This window comes from Pollicipes pollicipes, unplaced genomic scaffold (assembly GCF_011947565.3).
Source record: "Pollicipes pollicipes isolate AB1234 unplaced genomic scaffold, Ppol_2.1 Scaffold_2543;HRSCAF=2982_pilon_pilon_pilon, whole genome shotgun sequence".
NCBI classification, from domain to species: domain Eukaryota; kingdom Metazoa; phylum Arthropoda; class Thecostraca; order Pollicipedomorpha; family Pollicipedidae; genus Pollicipes; species Pollicipes pollicipes.
Window position 1 is genome coordinate 32,518 of NW_023596133.1, and position 11,692 is coordinate 44,209.

Sequence of the window (11,692 nt, forward strand, 5' to 3'; positions counted from 1 at the left end):
TTGCAGGGCTAGGTTGGAGGGTGGGCCTCATATGAAGAGAGAGATAATGCAATGTAGCATGTTTTTCTGACATGTACCCTATCTGTTCAAATGTATTACACACTTAACATCCATGTGATTTCTTTGAACTATGTGTTTGTTTATTAAAGTTGATGTAATGTGTCTTACAAAAGACACATTACATCGAATGTGTTGCACACAGTTCTGCTAAGGACCTTTGTTATAGCTCAGGCCATTAGCAGAAATGTGTGAGCTTAAATGATCTCATGGAGAATGCAATATTGCCTGTCTCTTGTATGTTGCTATCCCAGATGATTTGGTGAGACAGCACAAAAATACTTTGCTGGAAGCAGCATGTTGAAACAGGTGACATTGACAGCATTTTTCATGTTCCATGTTTCACCCAATGCCTCACTAATGCCTAAATGCTTGTTAAGATCCAGTCATCGTCCCTGACACATTCATTGCAAGGCACAATCAGAGTACCATCCCACTCATACCTTGAATGGCACTCCTACTTACATTAGTGTGGCATTAGTGGTGGTCATTCCCTCTGGGGTCAGCACCTCACGGACAGCCAGGATCGCTGACAGCAAGCTGCTGCCTTCAGATGCCATCCGTGAGATGGCCAAGTACGGGCGACGCGCCCGACGAGGCCGGCCACGCCGCGCGACCACCTGGACGCCGAGCTGCAGAAGCACATGAAGCTGTTCCGCGCGCAGCGCAACTTCTTCATCGCGGGCTTCGCCCTCTACCTGTTCCTGTGAGTGGCGTGGCACGGACGTGGTCGGTCAACGCTCTCGGGGGAGACGGCGACGCTCCCGCTCGGTGGCGGAAGTAGTGCCGAACCGCCGGCTTGGGTCACGGATTCAGCACGGTGCGGAATGTCTGCATGACCTTTGGAGCATGCTGTTGATGTAATGACGCTAATGAATCAAATTCACGATATCAGTGCTCTGCACCGATCAGTGCCAATATTGCCAGGCTCTGACGGGCAGAAGACGCATAGGTCCGACAACACGATTAGGTTCTACGAATGCGTTGGGTCCATATCCGATGTCGGAATAAATCTTAGTTTATACCCGGTTGGCACAACGTGACGGCAAGCCTCACCCGGCCAGCGTCCTGTAGTGCGTGCGAGTCGGTGGACATCCAAGGTAGACGTATGCAGTTCTTGTGCTTAAACTGAACGCTGGCTATTGTGATATGTTGCTCGATTCACCGCGCATCCGGGTGAGGTCAAATGACCCCCCCCCCCCTCCCTCCCGAAGGTTTTTCCGGGATGGTTTCCGAACGGCGCGGCATAGCCGCGCCAAATTTTCGTGTCTGTATACAGTTAAGTGGCGGATCGTCCGACTTTAAAAATTACATTTGCTTAGGTCCCCGTCCGATGGCAGAGTCAAAGTCAAGCCATGGTTTGAGCTGAGGCAGTTTGTAGGGAATCGTTCAATCTGATCCAACAATGGAGTGCTAGACGAAGCCACACATTTCTGAGATACCTTTTAATGGCAACACAGCAATTGAATGAACAAATAACATTGACGTAAGGTCAGGTATGAAGGGCAGACAAGGTCAAAACAATCTGTACTGTAGCGTTTGCTAATATGGGGTAGTTCCTGGTGCACATTTCGAATCTATTGATAACAGAAACCCTCCAAAATGGAGGGTGGCTGTGGGTCGTGGCATGTGTGGCCACCACCCCAATGGAGGGAGGGTGGTGGCACTAGTGGCACACCCCCCACTATACACTCTCCAACATGGAGGGTGGCTACGATGCGCACAGCCAGAGAAAAATGGTAATACAAAGAATACAAATGAACGTGCCACAGACGGCTACCTAAGTATGTTCCGCCCGATCACGCTCGTATGCTCCACCACGATCACGCTACTCACGCTCCACCACGGTCACGCCACGTCTGCGCTTCACCAGCTAACTTGTTTTAAAAACGGATAAAACATTCATGCCCTCCACCTCCCGGACAACACACGAAGCCCGCACGTCCGAGCCGAATAAAAGAGACAGGCAGCACTCTCGACCGATTTACCGAACCAGCGCAAGTGCAATGCCTGACAGACCCGTCTAGACCGGCCAAGAGGGATCGGGTGTCAGTCACCCCGCTGACTCCGGCGGATAATACAACGTATTTATGGAGTTTGATGCGCTATAACCCATATAATTGCGAGCTGTGATAATTTATGTTGCAGTTCATTGATGTTTTTGTCCTAATGAACCCTTCTCCTTAATTTGCGGGGCCAAAGCTATGGGTTCATGTCACTCTGGTGTCCTGGTGTTTGTGCCGGAGTGAGATGGCTGTCTCCGAACATTTCTGGTCTATTTATAGCAACGTTTTTCGACTTAAAATATTTTTGTAAAGCCTGAATTACCAGCTTTAATTTCACACCCTCAAGTGACAAATTTGATTTTATTTGAATCCCCAGCTGTTATTGCATTTTTGTACTCCGGCTAGCAAGAAATGGCCAAAAATCCAACCACAGGGTGGTTCTGGATGAGTACCAATAAGTCATTCGTCATAATCGTGATACCCATCTCTATACAGCTGCCCTCCAAATGTAATAATAAATCTGTTCAAGGCATGAGCGCGAGCAGAATATGTATGCTCTTGACAAATCAGTCGCGAAGAGGCGAATTATTAAAACCAATTGGAGAGTTTTGCTATGTCCAGCCTCCAACCTCAGCTGGGAGGCGGGCGCAAGCCGCTGAATAGTACAGACGTTTCCGACACTGAATTGCGAGTGATTTTCTTAATTGCATTATCATGACACAGTGGTGGCGCGTGGGTAGGCGGCCGTCTGTGGTAGGTGCTTGGTTGTTTTGTTTTCTATGACCGCTCATTGCATCCTTGGCAATAAATGTGGTTCATCGTCAGTGGTAGGTTAAGTCATGTTCAATTCCGAGTTGGTCTGCGTAGGGCGTAGGAAGTGAGAGCTTTGCTAATCTACAGACCGGTGCGATTCGTCTACTCGTTTCTCATTTCCCGGTGTTGTTCAAAGGCAATTCCATTCAACATTCACACACTATTTTTCACATTTCTATACATGATTTATCATATACCTGTGTGGCAACACAGGCCGCGTGCTTTTGGGCATCTTAGTCTGGTAGGTGCAAGATTTGTGCTCTTGTAAATATCAATACATGGCTCATGATGGAAGCAGCAAGTCTCAAGCTGTTGCACCTTCTGTTTAATTTTGTCCTGAAACAGAGGGATACAATGAGTTTTTTCCAGAAACTGTTGTTGCATCATGATGGAGTACAAAATATTTCATTTTACCTACCCACTATCCTGGGGTACAAGATCTCCTGGTATTATGATCGTCATATAATCGTAAAATTTCCTGGTATTATGATCGTCATATAATCGTAAAATATCCTGGTATATGTTAAAATCTCCTCCATTATACCAGGAAACGTCAAGTTTTCCAACACTGCTTTGAGGACCAACCTGGAATTTGACCTTATTTGACCTTATTTGACCCGAAGGTAATGGCCTAGGAATTTCAAACTTTGACCTGAGTGAGTTCACGCACAGGCCAACACACCCTCTGAATTTGGTGTCTCTAGCTCTCTTAGTTCCTGAGATCTCAAGGGGTCAAATTGACCCCCACCCGAGCGAAGGGTATCCAACCGGCCACCCGGGGGCGTGTTGACGATGTGCCATGTTAGGGAACCGATAATCTGCGAGACTACCGGCCGGACTGATGTGGCCATGAAGCGTCCTGCGTTCAAGACCCATGCGACAGAAATGTCACCGGATGTTCGAGTTTCATCGATGCCACACAGTCTGACCACCCACGCAGTCTGGTCACCCACGCGGTCTGACCTCCCACGCAGTCTGACCCTCCACGCAGTGTGACCTCTGGCGGTGATGTGATGCGTCACGACCGTTCCCAGGGTGCTGCGCCGTCTGATCACGCTCATCTCGAAGCAGGCCGCCCTGGAGGCGAGCAACGAGGCGGCGATGCGACAGGCGGTCAGCGCCTCCAACGCTGCCAAGAAGGTAAGCCGACGAGCCGCCGGACCGGGCCCCGGCCGACGCCCTCAGCGCGCCCAGGGATCAGATCGGGTTGCCCGGCCGGTTCTTCGTTGGTAATATGAAGCAGCGGAGAAAGGTCAACCTTCGTTCGTGCCGTACTGTTGACCGCATGCTGTCAAAGACCGCAATTGGAAACGGGGTTCCACAGGTTCGTGCTTGCTTTATCGGTGAACGTATCTATCGGGGCGATCTGATATCATCCGGAAGTAAGGGCCAGTGCATACCAGCGTTCCCTTTCGGCCGGCACTTTCTGGCCGCGGCAAACCCCGGTCAGGTTACCTCGGCGCTCTGCAAGTATGGCGTTCGACGGCCGACAACGCGCACTTGTCGGGCACGGCTGGATTTAGGTGCCCGTCGCCTGTGGTGGGACTTGTCTGGCGGCCTCGCTCCGACATCGCCCGTTCACGGACGCCGCTCTGTCGCCGCAGCTGATGGAGGGCAAGGAGATCAGCGCCGGCGGCGACAAGGAGACGAAGGAGCTGAAGAAGAAGCTGTCCGAGGCGGAGAAGGAGCGCGACTCGGCGCTGAAGAAGGCCGAGGCGCTGCAGTGCCAGGCCGAGGCCACCAGCCGCGAGTACGACCGGCTCATGGAGGAGCACGCGCAGCTCCAGAAGCAGACGGCCGCCGGTGATAAGAAGGACGACTGAGCGGCGGCGAGCGCCGGCCCGGTCTAGCCGCCTGTTGGCTCTCTCTGCGGGCAGCTATGCGAGGGCGCCGGCCGGTACCGGGGCACTGTGCGTACGATTTTGGTAAAGGACGGATTGTTAATTTTGCTGTGTTGGATGGACAGGCGGTTGTGCATAGCCAAACCTATTGTAGACGTGCGACGCCGAGTCCCAAACCCAGTTGTCGGTAGTCGTGTGGCGCTTAAGCGGGGAGGGCTAAATCGGGCATAATGATGTCTAGATAATGCTGCACCATAATTCAGAGGAACATTTAACTATTGTCCGGCCGTGACGCAGATCCGTATGTTCCCGCAGTCAACTCCAGTGGACCCAACGGCTGTCAGAATTTCTCAGAGTTTCGTTCCGAGCACAATGATGCCATCCCAGATTGTGCCACTTGATCCCAATGTCGCTTGACCGAGGTCGCCGGCCAAGTGGGCTGGCGCCTCGCTATCCGCGTGCTGTTGTCCTCTGGTATTTCCCGTCCTCCAGACGGGGGAATGGTGCCCGGTCGGGGTGTCGCGCCGCTGATCGGTAAATGGCTATCTGGCGGCAGCCAGCGGCACCGCCGCGCTTTGCGAAGATCACAACACTGTGACGTGCTCACGTTCAAAGTATTCCCGTGTATTCATCGTGCTTTCCCTGGGGTTGAGGCTTGTACATTCTCCCGCTATCGTTGGATTTTATAAGGAAGGGCAGACGCTTATGGGCATGCGATGTCGCCATGATAGCGTTGCAGACGTATCGTAATAAAACGAGAACAGAGGTCTCGACAGCGGTTTCAGAACTTGTGCGCGGCAGCTGCGGCGGGACAGACGGCAGAGGCCCGTAGCGCGGCAGCCGGAGCAGGACAGACGGCAGAGGCCCGTAGCGCAGCAGCTAGACCAGGACGGATGGTTGAGGTCCGTGGTGCGGTAGCCGGAGCAGGACAGACGGCAGAGGCCCGTAGCGCGGCAGGTGGAGCAGGACAGACGGCAGAGGCCCGTAGCGCGGCAGGTGGACCAGGACAGACGGTGGAGGCCCGTAGCGCGGCAGCCAGAGCAGGACGGACGGTGGAGGCCCGTACCGATTCAGTGTCGCGCTGTGGGAACGGTCACGCGTGCCCGCGCAGACGAAGACGCAGACTGAGGTCTGGGCCTCGCGTCATGCGCCGTTGGCTTGTCGCCCCGCATTACCGGGCTTCGCGGGCAAGCCGCCGCGACGAGGCGGCAGTGGGAGGCTGACCGTCAGTGGTTGGCGCTGTCTAGTTCTCGGCGACGCGCTGCTGCGATTTCCGTTCCAACTAGCAGCGGCGTCGGGACGCAAATAGCGAAGGCGATCCAAGACGCGGAACTGTACCGGATTGCGTAAATGAGGCTAGTTAGTCGATGCGGCAATGCCCTTCGTCGTTATTTTGCAATGTGATCGGATCCGTCGAGCTGTGTGCGGCGTAGATATCATTACTGTTGGTAGGATGGTGGTATAATTGCTTCTGGTGAATGCTATGTGAAGGCGAGGGAACCTGTTGCATGTAACGCAAAGTAAATGTGGAGCCCTCCGTTACTTGCCTACATTGCCTGGAACCACGCCGACATTTCTTGTAAGGATGCAAAGAAAATGCGTCAAAAAATGAAATATGAACAAGATTTATGACAGCGCTGAAAAAACGTGAATGATGTCGCGAAAACGTGAATGATGTCAATGCGACGAAGTTCTAGTTAATGTTCACCACACCGCGCTTACCGAACTGCTCAGTGGGAAAATGGCTACAGCTGGCAAGGCACGCATTGAGACAGGCAGGCGTTCCGTTACCGTGAACGTGCGGTCTCCAGGAACCCACATTAATGGCGAGAGGTGTATTTTGAATGAGTAACATACCTTCTAGTCGTTTAGAACTGGGGCTCATTTCCTGTTTTTTTTTCACGAGGCATAGGGGATTGAAGATTTCTGACTTCGTGGTGCCTTTCTTTACCTACTAAAAGCTGCCTGTTCGGAAACGCAAGCTGTGCTCCTGCGTGGTACAATATTCTCAGCTCCGTGCTGTCATCGCTCGTGGGTTTTTGGGCCGTGATATATATATATATATATATATATATATATATATATATATATATATTATCGGGGCTTAATGACGCATTTGGCTGCTGAGGCTATATGGCGCCGCCTGCCTCTCACCTCGGCAAGAAGGGCGGGCACCGCGGGAAATCGGACCCCGTAACTCTCCTAGACGCGCAGCTTACTACTACACTAGAATGGACCGTGACGAAAGAGCAGTGGGCATGTGTGGAGCTTGGCACCTTCGTAATGACACGGTCCCCACAATGTCTGTCCAGGTCCCCTCAGTATTTGACCTCAGTCGCCAAGAAGTCGCCAAAACCACACATAAAGTTTTATTTCGTTCAGAAAATCACTTCGGCTATTCTCCAATCGTGTGAAGCTGCGCCTGTAGCCCTGCAGTGTACTAATTAACCTCCGCTGATTCCTCTAGTGCATTCCTTTCATATGTGGATGTTTCTGCGAAATGAACTGCGTCTTTGAAGTGGGCTGCGTCGGCAAGCTGTGCTTTCTATGGATGTTTTTATGCAATGTGTAATTTGTGAGTAATAACTGCGCATTTCGTAATGTTGCAAAAGGAACTAAGCACCCAAAACTAAAGGATAGGCACATCAAAAATGCAACCAAGTGCTCTGGTTTGTGGGTGACACGCTTCATCTTCCAGCTAGATCGTCAGTGATCACAAGTTACGACTGCGGTCCATGGGCTTCTAAAGCTGAAAACGCATGACTCGTAACTGTATTACATGACTAACAAAAGTGCTCGGATGTTACCGAGTCCTGTCGCCCTATCGACAGAGGGCGTCTCGTTCGGATCGCTTCCATCCAGTCCCGATTGATCCAGGAAGGGCTAATGTAAACAAACGTGTGGCGCTTGGGTACAGAGTGCACTCCCATGTCTGGACAGCATTGGAATGGCCATGGGGAATCAGCTTTTGGCCGGCTTTAGCCCGTCGCCGAACACCGCGCTCTGGCTCTTCGCGTCTCTTGTATTTCCAGAAAGTGGTGGCACCGGTCAGCTGGAGAGCTGAACAGTCAAAACTCGTGTCATTGAACAAATGGCGGGGAAGTCGAGGAAGACGGACGTAATGCAGGGGGCGCTCGGAAGGTTTCCGAGCGCTGACTGGTACTCGGGTCAGAAGCACGTCTACGTCAGCGACATCGAAGACCGACTTCACTCAGCTTTTCACCTCTCATGTCAGCGGGCACCGCTACTGCAGATCTGGCATGATCAAGCACGTACACTGACAGCTTTGCAGACACGGGAAGGTCATCTGCAGGCGTAGTCTCTTGGCACCCGGTATTGATACGACTGTGGAAGTTCTTCTACCCGACACGCGTACAGCAACAGGTAAGCAGGGTTAAGCTGGCCACATGGTTGTGCATGTTTGACAAAGCAAGCATGCATGTTTGACAAACTCGCTGCATTCCACAGGGCCCTTTAAAAACGGTCTCATTTCAGTTCTCGCCTATCCGTGACATTGACACTTCACTCCATCGTTACTGTCCAATGACACTGAGCCAAAGCGCCGCCAACACACGCGCCGTTCTGTGGGCAGCAGTGAGAACGTTAAGAAAACGTCGACATTCATATCGCGTGCACAGCTAGGCTAGACGCCGGGAACGCGGCACGAGTTCGTGGTGTGCCGCCGCTGCGGGTGTGGACAGCCGCATGTCGGCACGCGCCGTCCACCTCCTACCCCAGCGCAGAAGCGGCCGGATCCAGTGCATTACTTCGCGCGATGCACTCGTCCGGTGCGACGCTATAACCAGGAGACGTCACACGCGTGGCGCGCCGCGTCAGGTTCAGACTCCGCGCACGGAGCTCACACCTGGCGCCGAGCGTGGCGGAGCGGCGGCCTCCGCTGGGGTCTGAGGGGAGTCCCCTCGGCGCTGATTGGTGCGGCCCACGCTGGCTCCGGTCATCCCGTCCCCGTCTCGGAGAGGTCGTGGGGTGTAGCCACGCAGGGGAGGGCCCTGGTGGGCGCCCAAGGGGGAAGGAGAGGGGCACGAAGCAGGGAGGGGAACAGCTCGGAGGCTCAGATCTTGCAGTCCTGCGGGCTGCTGCTCGGCGAGTGTGACTCCGTGAGCGCGTGCATGCGTGTCGTCACAGTGCTGGAGCTGACCTGGCGCGCGCCACGGTCCTTGTCGTCGGAGCTGAGGGGGAGACACGGGCTGTCAGAGCCGGGACCGGGCCGCTGCCGGGGCAGAGACGGACGCGTCACGTGGCAGGTCACAGGCATGGAGAACAGCCCGTCAGGGGTACAGGGGAAGACCGTCACTGTGGCAGAGAAGCGCCGTCACAGTGCCGACACAGGGCACGCCAGGAGCACGTCACAGCGCCGGGGGTATCACCGAGGCAGGGGTTGACCGAAATAGGGATGGAATAAGCCTTCTCAGAGAAGACACAGGCCGCCATAGGGCGGGCTGTGGGAGGGTCATCACAGGGTTAAGAACTGTGCGCAGGCACCCACTTGGAGCATGGATAACCATTCACCAATGTTTGGACAGTCTGTTGTAAGTCATACAAGCGTCATAACTGAACTTTTAGACACTACAGGCTATCGCGGGCACAGGGTCCGGTTGTTCCAGTGGGCGGGGATAAGCCCCCAATAATTGGGCCAGGCCTTCACGGTGTCCAGACAAAGAGTCAAATGGAAAAAGCCGAACGACACAAAGTCTGTGGGGATAAAAGCCAATTGGGACAAGAGTCGAATTGTCGAATAGGAAAAAGTCGAAGACCAAACAGTCAAAAGGCACGGCAGTCGACCGAATGAAAACTTAATTGAAAAAAGGAAATAAAAAAGTTCAGGGACTTCAAGTCGACAGGGATAAGTGAGAAAAAGTACAAAACGAAAAGTCCAAAGGAACAAAATCCGTCAGGGGGTACACGAGGATAAGCACTACTGAGTGCTCATGATATTACTCGTTATCACAGGCGCAGTTTGAAGCAACGACAATACTGACCATACCGATCGCTGACAATATCATCAATGTTTGCTCAGCTACATCGCCTGACCGTTGCTGTTGTTAATTGGGACTTTGGAGCGCGCCGACAACGAAGGCCACATCGCGCCTTTTTGGAACCCTGGTGCATCCAGTGCGAGTTTGGTCTGGCTACAGGCCTGGAAACGGGCACTTCCGTCTTGACGCTACAGCGTTTTTCACAACGCACACCGTCACCGCAGTCGAGCGTTGTGCGATGCCTCCCGATGCCGTGTGCTGATGCGACATTGTGACCGACTGCGGCCATGCAATAATGAACTTGATCTCTGGTGCGCGTGGGCTGCGATCCACCCACCAGATCAGATAGATGGAGACGACGACGAAGACGACGAAGGCCATGCCGATGCCGATCATCGCGAACATCCAATAGTTGACCTCGTTGCTGTCTGTTGGGCGCGTTCGAACGAAGCCAGTTACTTCACGGCGCGAGAACGAGTGCGAAACGCGTCATGAAATTCACTCGTAACGTGACAACGCAGCTTATAAGCGGCACCCGAGCAATGAAAAGAAGCAAAGACGTGCAGCGAAGTCGATCTTTGACGACGCGGGTGCAACGAGCATGAGCTGCAGGCGTGAAACGGACACAGCTCAGCCGAGCCATTCAGTGGTAAGCACGTTCGGGAGTACGGCGATAACCCCCCCCCCCCCCCCCCTTATCGGCTCGTCAGGCGTCGGTGGCAGTTATATCTACCCTCGTGTCACGTCTACAGTGCACAAAGAACGGCGTGTGGTCCCTGAAAGGTCAGCATACTCGACCCACCTGGTAGGTACTGGACGTAGATCTCACGAGCTGCGTGGCTGTCCATATTCATGGCTTTGTGGTTTCACCTATGCACGACAAACGTTACCGTCAGAGATGGGGACGCGGCATCCACACTAAGTCACCTGGTTATATTTGTTCTGGGCACTGTCCACCATTCAAATTTTAACGTTTGTACGGTTTCAATAATTTTGTTATGCATTTGGGTACCCACACATGCTCAAAGCTCACACTCTCACAGCCATTTCACACATCTTCCGTGTTAAAAAGACAGCGCAATACCGTCAGCTGCCCGCAGGACTCAGGACTCACCTCCGAGGCCGCACCCCGCCGCCGCCGGCAGCTGACGGCCACCCGAACACCCCAGCCGCGCACCGCCACCCGGACACCCCAGCGGCGCACCGCCACCCGGATACCCCAGCGGCGCACCGCCCGCTCGTCACGGTCGCTCCGGCCGCGCGTCCGCCGCCCCGACCTTCGCCGCGTCGACACCGGCGCAGACGGAGGCGGCGACGTCGAGCGCGAGGGATCGATGGGCGAGCGGCCGCGGGCGACGCAGGCGCCGGCGCGGTGCCAACCGTCGGCGGCGGCGGCGGCGGCGGCGCAGGAGCGGCCATTCTCCCTGACCTCATGGCGAGACAGCCCGTCCGGAGTGTCGGTCACATGGGAAGTTGGTCTGGTTATTATCCGGTCACTGAGTCTGTTCCTTGTGTGCGTCATCCGTTCCTGGTCTCGTTACGGGTGTCATTATCTGTCTCCGGCGTTGTTCATTGGTTCACCAGCTCATCACGACTCTGCACACGAGCCTAACGCGTTTTGCGGTGATTTGGTCTTTCAGGGCGCGTCGGCATCGAGGCCATTTTGCGCTCAACCCAACGCGTTTCTGACGCCTATCGACAGTCGTGTGCAAAGGCAGAAGTTCACCCCAGCACGTGCGTCTGTCGGCGGAGCCTGGACATCCAACACGCCGTTTGTTTATTTTACGCGAGGGCGCGCAGTGCACTGTCGATTCACAGTAATTTCTGCAGGCTGTCCGTGGATCCACCGCGCCGCTGGCCGTCCGCCACTCCTCCGGCCGCTCAGCTCAGACAGAAGCGGTGGTATGTGCCGTGTGCTCACAGCGGCAAGCGGATATTTGGGAGAGTAGAGTTTGATTTCGGATAATTTCTTAAGTCT

At 54.1% G+C, this 11,692-nt stretch overlaps 1 protein-coding gene across 1 annotated transcript; it reads left to right on the top strand.

Annotated features, from left to right (window-relative positions):
- Window positions 1–311: 311 nt before the first annotated feature.
- LOC119097426 (B-cell receptor-associated protein 31) lies at window positions 312–5,488 on the top strand. The gene is made up of 4 exons (XM_037220465.1): window positions 312–319; window positions 656–763; window positions 3,911–4,016; window positions 4,481–5,488. The coding sequence occupies exons 1-4, from the start codon at window positions 312–314 to the stop codon at window positions 4,697–4,699; spliced, it is 441 nt and encodes a 146-aa protein (XP_037076360.1). The 3' UTR covers window positions 4,700–5,488.
- Window positions 5,489–11,692: the final 6,204 nt, after the last annotated feature.

Bases quoted from the DNA above. Each gene is read 5' to 3' on its own strand.
- LOC119097426 (XM_037220465.1), top strand. The intron at 764-3,910 runs GTGAGTGGCGTG...GACCGTTCCCAG, and splicing joins TTCGCCCTCTACCTGTTCCT to GGTGCTGCGCCGTCTGATCA. The intron at 4,017-4,480 runs GTAAGCCGACGA...CTGTCGCCGCAG, and splicing joins CCTCCAACGCTGCCAAGAAG to CTGATGGAGGGCAAGGAGAT.